General features: G+C 47.8%; 1 protein-coding gene across 1 annotated transcript in view; it reads left to right on the top strand.

Moving 5' to 3' along the window:
- Positions 1-13,080, top strand: part of Sdk1 (sidekick cell adhesion molecule 1) — a 970,573-nt gene that overhangs the window by 707,195 nt on the left and 250,298 nt on the right. The window contains 2 exon segments of the mRNA XM_028887375.2: positions 400-502; positions 3,809-3,985. Coding sequence (XP_028743208.1) covers positions 400-502; positions 3,809-3,985 — 280 coding nt within the window.

The following is a 13,080-nucleotide window of genomic DNA, read 5'->3' as shown; positions in this document are numbered from 1 at the left end:
GCTTCAGAGGAAGAGCTCCTAAGATTGACCACACACGCACACACACACACACACACACACACACACACACACACACTCACACTCACACACACTCACACACTCACACACTCCAAAGAGCCCAGACTCTAACCTGCAGCAGGGACTCCCTAAGTGTTTGCACAAGGTCTTTTGGAGACCTGGGATGACTTAGGAGTGGGCGGGTTAACTGACTTTGCTGCCACACAGAAAGGCTTGTTTTCCATTCCTTGAACATCGCTGAGCGCTTCCATTTACACTCGTTTTGCCAAGATAAGAGAGAATTCGGAGGCTTTGATGTCAGATGACCAATTCATTATCCCCCCTGAGGGCACAGACTTGCACACTGGTGATTTCATCGGGCTGTGACTTGTGTTGTTTCAGATCGAACGTCCATCGTTCACCCTCCAGAGGACCGCGTTGTGATTAAGGGGACGACAGCCACCCTGTGCTGTGGAGCCACCCACGACCCTCGGACCTCTCTCCGGTTGCTCATCCTGTTCTCATTCTTCAGGGCTTGTTAAGATTCCCCGGGTTAATGAAGAGAAAGTTGAGATGAGAAGGGAGAGTTTGGGGGTCTTTGATTTTAGCAGCAGATCCCTGATGATGGCATCTCCCAGTGGCAGGCTCCATCATTAATCACAGGAATCGGTCTTCCATTCCAGCCTTATGTATTATTTACAGTGGGCTATGCTCCACTCCATGGCTTCAATACAGCTTTTTGTGATTTTCCTGCCAAGGTTAATACACTGTCTGTAAAGCGTACTTGTCAGGGACTGATACTTAATGAGACAAAAATCCAGAGGGATGGATAGGATTTCAGTGGTGTTGACATGGGAGCTCTGCAATACTCAGGAGGGGTTTTCTATCCTGCAAGGATGGTTTTTCTGTATAGCAGGGAGAAGAAAGGTGTGCAGGTGTCCAAGGCAGTAAAAGGGAAACACAGGCAGAGGAGGGAGCCAGGCGGCTTGGTGATTCTCTAGTGCCAAGTGGGACATCCAGTAGACTGGAAGCTGATGTTGATAATTGTGACACTTGGGCTGGGGATGTGGCTCAGTAATAGAGTGCTTGCCTAGCATGCATGAAGCCCTGGGTTCCATCTTTATCAGTGCATACACTGGGCTTGGGGGGTGGTGTATGCTTCTAATCCCAGCACTCCAGAGGTGGAAACAGGATCAGAAATTGAAGGTTGTCCTCAGCCATGTATTATTCAAGGACAGCCTTGGTTGCAGGAAACCCTGTCTCTAAACAAAACAAACACAACCCAGGCATGGTAGTGCATGCCTTTAATCCCAGCACTCAGGAGGCAGAGGCAGGGAGATCTCTGTGAGTTAGAAGCCAGCCTGGTCTACATAGTAAGTTCCAGGACATTTAGGGCTACACACTGAGACCATGTCTCAAAACCAAAACAAGCAAAACAAAATCTAAAAGCCAGGCCACTTCATGTAAGGGCATGGCTGCAGACAGGTGTCCCTCAGCAGTGAGCTTTGTGTCAAAGAGCAGATTAGTTGTGACTTTTCAGACTCAACTCTGAAAATAAGTGAACCGGGAAGGGGGTAGGCGGTAAATGGAGAGAAATGCATCATACAGCATCATCATCCCACTGTAGTTCTCAAAGGCCACACTTAGCAGAAAGGATAGAATTGGAGTTGACAGTGGAAAGAGCTGTCAAGCCTGCCTGGCTATTGAAGCCTGCCCTGAGAACTGGGTTCAGAGACTTGACCCTTCAGGGCAGGTATTTGGCAGACCATTCACTTCTACATCCCCACCAGACTTTCCAGAGTGTCCAGGGCTGGAACACAAGTGTGGGTTAATTGCAAGAAGAGCAAATGCAAAACCCAGAGGAACACACAAGAAGTCACAAGTTAAAGGTTTCCTAGGAGACCCTGGGAGGCCCACCCGGAGATCTCTTTTGCAAGTAGAGAATCCATTCATTGTAGAGGAGGCAGGGTGTGATTTCAAACAATGCCCCAAGAGCGCAGAAGCATCTCCTCGGATGGCCCCTTTGCGGCACTGAGCCCCCTCTGTGAAGCACTTGGGCTGTCCCCACTTTAGAGGAACCCAGGCACACAGGACAGTCTGTCTTTCTCTTTGTGTGGGCTTTGCACTGTTGTCTCTTGTGTTGCAGGGTGACCTCCTGTGACTAATTCACAAAAGTTTGTTCTGTGAATACGCAGGGCAGAAAGGGCTGGTGCATTTTGAAAATGTGATCAAATTATTCTAATAAAGAGAAGGCCAGCACTTTCATCTCATCTAGCCGTCAGTAGGGGCCTTGCCCAGAGACATTTAGGGCCGGACAGGCTCATAATTGAGTCTATATTGGAAAAGAAAAATGTGCTAAAATGGCCATAAAGCTTAAATGAGGAAGAAAGGTGGCATCAGAGAGAGCCTGCCCAGGGCTGTGGGACTTTAGCAGGACAGTTACAAGGTGCCCAGAGCTTTGCTCAGGAGGTGGGTGCCTCTCTGCAGGTCTTAAGCAAGCATTACTGAGGCAGGAGAGCTGGGTGGGTGCAGTTCAGTAGGTGACAGCTGTGCCTCTGACCCACAGAGTCCTGTCTCCCAGACACAAGCTCAGATAGATTCAGTCATCTTCACTGCCACATTTTGGGATTTTGTTTGTTGTATGTGTTGGGAGTGGTACATCTGTGGTACACTTGTATACAGGTAGGAGTGTGTGTGTGTGTGTGTGTGTGTGTGTGTGTGTTTGGAGGCCAGATATTACTGTGAGTGTAATTCCTTAGGTACTGTCTACTTTGGATTTTGTTGTTGTTTGGTTGTTTTTTTTTTTTTCTTTTTTTTTTTGCGTGTGTGTGTGTGTGTGTGTGTGTGTGTGTGTGTGCATGTTTTCCATGTACATAGGCATATACATGTGCAGGTGCGTGTATACCTGTGTGCACATACAGGTGGAGGCCAGAGGTTGATGCTGTCGACCGACCTCCTCTTCATTTATAGAGGCCAGGTCTTTTGCTAAACGCGATTCAGCTAGTCTAGCAGCCAGCTTGCTCTGGGAATCCCATCTTTTCATCTGAGTGCATGGATTACAGGGGGGCCACCATGCCTGCTCAGCTTTTATGTGGGTGCCAAAGAGCAGAACTCCAGTCTTAATGCTTGCACAGAAAGCCTTTATCCACTGGGCTATTGTCCAGATCCTCCATCTTGTTTTGAGACAGCGTCTCTCACTTAATCCGGAGCTCACCAGTTAGACTAGACTGAGGGTGGGATCCCTGCCCCTCCCCCATCGATCTACCTGTCTTTGCTTCAGTGCTGAGACTACTAGTGTTTTTATGTGGATTCTGGGAATTAAACTTGGGTCTTTTTGAATGAAAGGCCAACACTTTATCCACTAACTTACCCCTCCAGCCATCACTGTCCTGTTTCAGTCACTGAGTTATCAATCAACTTTTGTATATTGTCCAAGATACCTCCTGCTCCCCACTGTACCAAAAGACTCACTTTTTACAAAGATTTATTTTTATTTATATCTATGTGTGTGTGTGTATCTGTGAATGTATGCTACATATGTGCAATTGCCCAAGGAGGCCAGAAGACGGTGTCCAATCCCCATAGCTGACCTGGGTGCTAGGAACCAAACTTGGGTCATCTGGAATGGCAGGCCACACTTTTAACCACTGAGTCATTTCTCCAGCCCAAAACTCATACCTTTAAAGGTGTAACTCGGTCATTTTTTACTCTGTTCTCCAATTCACCGGCTGCTTGCTCTTCTTCGCTGTCAAGGAAGGGGCAGGATCCTGCTCCTGTTGCTTTTGTGATGAACTTTCTGCTTGGCCCACAGCTACGTTTGGAAAAAGGACAACGTGGTCATCACACCATCCAGCAGCTCGAGAATCGTGGTGGAGAAGGACGGGTCCCTTCTCATTAGCCAGACGTGGTCAGGGGACATCGGGGACTACACCTGTGAGATTGTGTCTGAGGGCGGGAACGACTCCCGAACGGCACGGCTGGAAGTGATGTGAGTACTGAGCCTTCCCTGTCTCTACGCTTCTCACCCACACCCTCCCACATGACCTCCCTTCACCCATGGCATGTCCACTTGCTGTCCCAAGCTGTCACCTCCGACCAGCACACCCCACCGTTCAGCTGTACATGGTGGCACGCCTTTGCTTTTCCCTTCTTTTCTCACCCACATGTGTGTATGCGCACACGTGAGTGCATGCATGTTTGGAGGGCTGTGTGTGCATATGTTGGAGATGGGGTGGGAGGTGAGGAGGTCAGAGGTCAACCTCAGATATCATTCCTCAGGAGTTGCATTCCTTGTTTGTTTGAGATGTGGTCTTTTATTTTACCTGGAACTTTCTGGTATGGCTAGTCTGGCTGGCCAGGGAGCCCCAGAATTTGCCCACTGCCACCTCCCCAGTGCCACCATTGTAAGCGTGTGCCACCACATGCAACATCATCATTCAGGTTCTGGGGAATCAAACTCATGCCTTCATGCTCGTAAGGCAAGCACTTTAGCAACTGAACCATCTCCTCAGTCCCTTCTTTCTCTCTCTCTTTCATTTTATTCCTCATCCCCCCTTCTCCCTCCCCTCCTTCCCCCCCATTCCTTATGTGGCTTCAAAATCAAAATGTTTCATTCTTACACAGATGGTTAGATCATAGGTCAATGTCCTGCATAGACACCCTGTCACGAGGGATGTTTACCTCATTGCCACTAAGTAAGGATAAGTTCCATGTGATTGCCCATCAGAGTTTCTGAGGGGGGAAATGTCAGGTCTGCATAACCAGAGCCAGGCAGCCACCTAGACCTCCAAGTTAAATCAGCCCCAGAAGACACCTCCATTAAGTCTTTTGCTTAAGAAAGCTAGCAACTGCTCCATTACTTCCAGTCTAGACCTCCCTGTGGTTCCCTGTGTTCCAGTGGGAGCCATTGATAGCCGCTGTGTTCTTCTTCTCTTTCCTCAGCTCCCTCTGCTCACAGAGCAGGTAGCTGAAAGGCCTGCTGGCAATGCCCACTTTTCCGATGTGTATTCATTTGCTTTATAAACATGTGCCCTCCCAGGAAATCCCTGAGCACACGAGCACACCATGCAACCTGCAAAGAAGGAATTGACACCTCGTAGTTGCCAGGGCAGGAGCCAGTGCATGATGCCCATCTGTCCACTCAGCCTGCCATTGCAGTGCATGCTGGGCCCACTCATCCCGGCCACTGCAGTGCATGCTGGGCCATCAGAAGGCAACTGTGAGAGGCTTTTCTTACAGCTCTGCCCCACCGTGATGCAGGAAGGATTCTGAACTCAGAGAGCATCCCCTAAAGATAGCATCAGAACACTTTGCACCCAACCAAGCCTCATTTATCTCTGAGTCCTCAGGCCCTGCTGAAGGGACTAAGAATGAAGAGAGCACTGTAGAGAGCCACACGAGGCCATCTGTGTATGCCTCATGTACTCAAACACGAACAAATGCAAGCTCTCTAAATTAGAGGAGTTTAAAGGGTTAATGAACAGGCTAGAGAGGTGTTAACAACAGTGCTCTTGCAGAGGACTAAGTTCAGATCTCAGCACCCACATTGGCATCTCCAGACTGCTTGTAATTCCAGGGGATCTGATGCCCTCTTTTGGACTCCTCCAGCACCCACACATACAAAGCATGTGTAAAGGCACATACATAAAAGATATAAACAATGAAAGTTTAATGAAAGGGCTGGGATGTGGCTCCATGGGTAAAGTGTTTGCCATGCATGCACGCACACACCAAGTTTAGATCTGCAGCAACAATATAAAAGCTGGGCACGATGTACACTTATAATCCCAGCACTAGGGAGGCACAGGCAGGTGGACCCCTGGGACTTGCCAGCCAGGCAGTTGAGCAGAATTGGTTAGCATAAGTTAAGTAATAGATGCTGTCTCAAATAATGAGGTAGAGAGTGATTGAGGAAGATACCAGATGTCGACCTCTAACTTCCATATTGCGCGCGCACACACACACACACACACACACACACACAGAGAGAGAGAGAGAGAGACAGAGAGACAGACAGAGATACAGAGACAGACAGAGACAGAGAGACAGAGACAGAGAAAGAGAATGATATAGTACCCAGTCCAGAAAGCCTTAGTGTACATTCAGAAACTGAAACAGGAACAATCCCATTCTACCTTCTATCTGCCCTTCTCCAGGGTGACTCTGATTCTCCTTAGATTCTGGTCATCCATGGGGAGCAAAATCACCCTAGCTAGCCATGATGAACCTGGAGCCCAGCCAGTGCAGACCTTGAGAGCAGCCTTGGAGCCCATTTGGCTTTGGGCAGCCAGGATCTCCTCCACCCCCCTGTCAGCATCGGGGTCCTCAGATCACTGAGCTCTCTCTGTCCCACCTGGTCCTCAGCCCCTGGCTGCCTCCATGATGTGGTTGTATCTTCTGTTCATGTCACCCGAGGGTCTCTGCTTCTATGTCCTTTATGCCAACTAATTTTGTCCTGGCCCATCCTCCCTCATAACATCACCCACACTGGGAGAGACAAGGCTTCTATCTCAAGCCCTCCCCTGCCACAAGTCCCTTGGTCATAAATGTTTGCATTCCGGGAGCCTGGCATACAAGAGGTGCTCAGTAAATGCACAATGGCTGGTTGCTGGCTGAAGGCATGTAGAATCGCATTAATGAGTATGTGTTTTAGGCTGTTTGCTGACCTCTGCTCCTCTCTTACCTTCAGGGTGTCTCTTAGGAATAAACATATAGGTGCCCGCTGTCAATCAGAAACCCAGCTCCACTGCCCCCACTCAGCTCGTGATTTAAAAAAAAAAATCATTTTGATGATGTTGGAGAACACCGCCCGTGAACTTGCATAATTCTCCATACTATTCACATATTTTAAACTACCTTTGAGAACCCTTAGATCATCCAGTCTGGGTATCAAATAAATATGTGTTAGCAGCTCATAAAGGCTCCGTCAGCAACAGCCCAATTGCGTACTTCCAATATAGCACGTTCTTTTTATTCTGAGCTGTTTTTATGTTCTGCTGATTTACATATCTTCCCCGCTATTTACTTATTTGATTTCCTCTAAGTAAAATACATTTTTCAGCAAATGTTGCTGTATGTATAAAATAATAGGCTTTCTGCAATGGTGAAACACCTCATTGCTAAAGATAGAAATATTTGCAGACCTGTGATTCAAACCAATTTGGGTGCCACGGGCTGCAGAACCGATTCGGAAGGCTGTTGGCCCCTGGGAGTTGCTGGTGTAATAAACACAGTGCTCTTCCAAGTCAGGATGAATGGGAGAGTGGTACATCTTTAGATCCAGAGAGCTCTTGGAACAGGGGAGATGGTTCAGTCAGTAAAATGCTTGCCAGGTGGGTATGAGGACCTGCATATAGATTTCCAGTTCCCTTATGAAATCCTGGGCATGGTAGCCTGTGCTTGTAATCCCAGAGCTGAGGAGGCAGAGACAGGCCTGTCCTGAGAGCTTGTTGGTGAGACAGTCTAGCGGAATTGTTAAGCTCCAGGTTCAGTGAGCAACCCTGTCTCAAAAACATGAGATGGTAAGGGACAGTGGGCTGACTCAGTGAGTGCAGGTGCCTGCCATCCAAGCCTAGTGACCCGAGTTCAATCCTCATCTCTGACAGAAAGGTGAAAGGAACAAGTCCACTTTATACTAGCTGTTCTCTGGTGTCCACATGCCCTTGAGTTTGCACACATGCACACATAAAACACACACACGAATACAAAGATCTGAGGACATCACAGCACCAGCAATGGCCAGAATAATGATAACAGTAACAATTCAGGGATGTAGGGCATCACATGCTTCTCAGAGAACCTTCTAGTCCAGCTCTGCCACATTTGCACGATTACTCAGATAGCAAATAAATAGGAAAGAAAAACATGAATATTGTGAAAGTTGCTGAGAGGCACTTAGGACTGAACAGTGTCCTTCAAAAGCCTGGAAGAGCCTGTTCCCCCCTTTCTCTCCACTCCAGTTAAAAGCCATTTTGTTGAATACAGGAATTAGGGCTGGGGAGATGGCTCAGTCGGTAAAGCCTTCACCTTGCAAGCACAAGGACCAGAGTTTGATTCCCCAGAACCCACATTAAAGAAAAAAGACAGGTATGGTAGTGCACACTTGTAATCCTAGTTCTGGGGAGGCAGAGACATGAGGGTCCCTGGTGCTCCCTGGCCAGCCAGTCTAGACTAATTGGTGAGTCCCAGGCCAGAGAAAGACCCTATCTCACAAGTAAAAATGTCAACAGCTCCTGAAGTTCGGTACCTAAGGTTGACCTCTGCTCTTCATATACATGTGCAGGTGCTTGTGTGAGCACACACACACGCAGATATGTGTGTGTGTGTGTACACTCACCAGCAAGATCTCATATACATACATGCATATACACACACATACAGAGAATAATTAAAGTGAGCTTTTAAAAACAGACCATCCAGTGGGAGGTCCCCACACTCGTTTGCTCCATGGTTGATCATTTAGCACTGAGCTTTGTCTCTGCTGGAAGCTGGCTGAGTGATGCTCTCTGCCCACGATACCAGTAGCAAGGCTGCTGACTACAGCAGAGCCCCCAGGAGCCAGGATGACCAGGGGTCCTTCCCACCTTACTGTGGGACTCAGGGCAGGTTGCCTTACTCCTCTACCTCAGTTGGCTCAGCTTACAGACTGGACATGGTGGCACTGACCTCACAGGACTGTCATGGAATGGAATCAGCCAGTATTTCTCCAGTCCTGTGTTGAACCCAGTGGAAAAGACTCTCAAGAATTTAATGGTCCTACAGTTTCCTCTCCACCTCAGAAAGCAACATTGCCTTTCATGCTTTGGGTCTTTGCCTTGAAGCTGGGTGCTTCCATCCCTGAGACTTCGTGTTACTTTTGACCAACTCCTGATGACCATCTGACATACTAGAGGTGATTCTTGCCTCAGTCAAGCATATAGTAGGTGTCTAAGTAAGCCTTACCCCACTTACTAAGTTAAAACAGGAGGGTGTATTTTGTGTCATCCAGGACAAGTAATAATTATAGGCTCTGACCTATCCCCTCTCTAAAATTCATGGTTTGATGACATGTCCTATACTTTAGATGCAGAGATCTTCATCATTAAACATTGTCAGCTTGAAGGCTAGAGTTGTAGCTCAGTTGGTAGAACAGTTGCCCAGAACATATGAGAACCTGGGTTCAATCCCCAGCATGGGATAAACCAGGCTTGGTAATACTCACTTGTAATCCCAACACTAGGAAACAGCAGGCTTCAAAGTCCAAGGTTGGGCTTGGGCTGTTACTCCATTGACAGAGTACCTGCCTGGCATACACAAAGCCCTGGGTTTGGTTCCCAGCGCAGAATAAAACTAGATGTGGTGGTGATATGTGTCTGTAATCCAGGCATTGTGGGGAAAGAGGCAAAAGGATCAGAAGTTCAGAGTGGCTCCATCACACAGTGCGTTCAAGGCCAGCCTGGGATACATGAGACTGTCTCCAAGGGGGTGTATGGAGGGATGATTCACTGAATGAAGTGCTCTGCCTGTGCGTGGCAGCCTCCCTGTGTTTTAGCACCCTGAAGATTGGGGGAGGGAAGGCCTGGGACAAGCTGGATAGCTAGACTAGCCACATCCGTGTGTTCCAAGTTCCAGTGAGAGATCCTGTCTCAATAAAGTGGAGTGTAACCAAGGAAGACACTGAGGTCAGCCTCAGGCCTCCACATTCACATGCACACATGTGCAAGCATATACATACACATCTACATCATACATACAGATCATTCTTGACCACTTTGCAGATTGAAAGCCAGTCTGGGCTACCTGAGACCCTGTCTCAAAAACAAAAAACAAACAACCCAAAACATTCTCACCTTGAGTTTTAATCCTGTCTTTCCCTCTAGTTCACTGGTGCTATAGTACTGAGAAGTCCTGGAGTGATCACAAGCCCCCCAGCGCATCTTGCCCTGTTGAACACACCAGTAAGACCAGTTTCCTAAGGCATTATGGATTGATTAATTGTTCAATCATTTAAAGACCCAATTAGCATCACCTGGCTCGTCCTGCAATCAGAGAGTAATTCTTAGGAGCCCAAAGTACAGAGAAAATCTAATTTACTGAGCTGACTGGAAGACTCAGCCCCTGAGGCAGTGAGGGAGGTTTCTTTCAATAAAACTACTTCTGACAAAGACACAATAAGGCACAAACGATTTAATGCTAGCCCCCAAAGTTATCAGGCCCAGCATCTTCCTCCTCAGAGCAAAGTGGAGGAAGATGGGTTTGACCAAGTCATGATTTGTACCTCAGAGGGGCAAAGCTCTTTTGATGGAGAAAGACTGACCTGGTCTTCTTTTGCAGGAGCAATTCTTTCTTGGTCACAATTTTACCAATTGTTCAAAACTGCTCCTTCCTCACGCACACCGCTGTCTTCCCTGCCCTGTGCAAGCTCCTCTTACCATGGCTGTTGTTAATTTTTGATAATACCAAGGTGTAAGGGACTTGATGGCAATTTCCTGTTCCATTTCCATTGCAAGGTGACTCTGAACTGGCCTCTATTCCCATTGTTCCTTGTGTCTTTGGTTTATCACCAATGGCTATTGTCAGAACCAAAAGAAACATATGACTACTCTGGTGCCTATTAGCATTCCAAAGCTCCTGCTGGCCTCTGAGCTCACTCAGTACCTGTGGCTTCTCAGCTCTTCTCACCCTACCCATTTACCCTAACCCTCACCAGCTCATGGGCTTCCCTCCCCCAGCTTCTCATACCTGTATAACCCTGCCATTTAGGCCACGCGGCTCTCTCTCCGCCCTCCTGGCCCTCTTGGCCCCCTCTCTCTTGGCCTCCTTTGCCCACACACTCTTTTCCTTCTCTCTCTCCTCTCATGGTCCAGTTTGGCCTACTGGCCATGTTTAGTCCACTACTGCTTTCTCTCCCTCATCTCTTCCAGATGCCTCTGATATCTCCAATAAAAACCTTCCCCTCAACCATACCGTGGAGCAGCCATGCCCTCACTTTGTATATAGTTACAACTGTCTGAGAACCCCCCTCCCCCGCAAACATCATCTACCTACCTCCTCTTAAAGTTGACCGTGAAGTGCTTGGGAGCAGTCTACTGGAGAAGATTTTCTGGGATGGATTCAGGGTTTATGAAAGGCATGTGTATCCATTACTGACACATTGCTCAGAGGTTTTATGAAGTCTCATCCCCAAAATAACCATCAACAGGTTAAAGAGAAAGCCCTGGTGCTGGGAATGTCTCAGTAGGTAGAACACTTGCAGCGTAAGCATGAGGTCCTGAGTTCAGATCCCCAGCACCTATGTCAAAAGCTACCTCTAGTGGCATGTGCCTGGGACAGCAGAGACAGGAGGGCTCACTGGTCAGCCAGTCTAACTGAATGATGACTGGATGAGCTCCAGGTTCAGTGAAAACCCTGTCTCAAGGCAGAAGGTGACAGAGGAAAGCAGCTAAGATTGACCTCTGACCTCCACATGCACCTGTGTAGGAACACCCACATACAAGTGTACACACACACACACACACACACACACACACACACACACACACACTGCGCATGCGCGTACAGACTAAATGTAAGAAAAATTGTCACTTGTGAGCTCCTAGGGTCTTAATGTGTGTATATGGGGTAGGCCTGGGGCAAATGCTGCCTCTGAGGCTTGGTCTATGTGCATATTCTTCTGCTGTTGGGAGATGTTGTGTATCCACACAATGACCCAGAGCACTGGCCACCCTTGCTAGTTTTCAAGTTCATGTTTGTTGTGTCAGACCAACTTCTATTATCAGAGACGTCTTTGCAGTGGAATTCAGACACTAATTAATTGGAATTAGCACAGACCTCACAAGTCATGGGCATAGACTTCAGGACAGCTCCATGCCTCAGGCAGAAGCTGGGATCTAGGGGGCTTCCACACCACCTACCAAGCTGACTGGCTAGGGCTTCCCCTGCACCCTCAGCTGCAAAGTCTCTACACAGAGCTGTGATTTTGATTACAGTTTTTTACAAAGGAGAAAACAACCATGACCAAACCAGTGAGGAGCTGGAGAGTTGGGAAGTATACAAATCTGCATGTATGGGATGGCTGTAGTATAAGGCTATGAATATGCTCTGGGTGCAGGCAGACATGCTTGCATTTGACATGTGGGGCATGACCTGGCCGGTTTCATATTCCCTTTCTCACTTTCATATCTTACCTCATGATACCTGCCAGGGAAGCTCCACAGAGCCACACCCAACAGAAGTGTCCTGATTGGCTCAATGGTTGGTACAGTATTGAATGTCTCCGGCCTCCTTCCATCCCACAGAAGCCAGAGATTGAGCTGACATGCCAACCTCCAATCCCATGGCTCGGTCTCTTGTCCTGGACCTACCTAGGGCCCAGCTGAATGACCTCATAACCAGTCACCCACCTATAGTATCAGAGGCCCACAGGGGTGACTAAGACGGCCCCATCCCGCTGAATATCCCAAGGGTTTAGAAGCTCCATCCAGACCAAAAAAAAAACTATTAACAGTTTTATCTCGATATTTTTACTCAAGTTTATTCTTGGTTCATGTAAAAACAAATTGTGTCAACTTGACAGGCTGGGGAGTCACCTAGGAGATACACCTCTGGGCAAGTCTGTGAGCAAGTTTCTAGATTAGGTTAATAGAGATGCAAAGATTCACCCTGGGTGTGGGCAGCACCATTCCATGGCCCAAAACCCTAGACTGAATAAGAAGGATAAATCGAGCAAAGCAGAGCATTCATCTCTTTCTGCTTCCTGACTGTGGATGCCATGTGAGCAGCACACTCCTACCACCATGCCTTCCCCGCTGTGATGGACAGAAGCCTCAGCTGTGAGCCAAGGTCACCCTTCCCCACTCAAGTGGTCTTTGTCAGACACCTTGTCACAGCGTGGAGAAAAGTAACAAATAGTTTGTTTCTATTTAGAGAAAAGTGATAAATAGTTTGTTTCTATTTAGGGCCATTCAGCAACTTTGGTCTGGTTTCAGACCAAACGAATAATACCTTGGGGGAAACAAAAAGAAATGGAAGAATGGATATTTCCATCCTGGCCTTGTTTGTTTGAAGAGTGTCTATTGGTGTCTAATGGAGTTTGGTTATCAGATA

Source organism: Peromyscus leucopus, chromosome 23, assembly GCF_004664715.2.
Source record: "Peromyscus leucopus breed LL Stock chromosome 23, UCI_PerLeu_2.1, whole genome shotgun sequence".
Taxonomy (NCBI): Eukaryota; Metazoa; Chordata; class Mammalia; order Rodentia; family Cricetidae; genus Peromyscus; species Peromyscus leucopus.
This window is presented reverse-complemented; position numbering and strand designations above follow the sequence as displayed.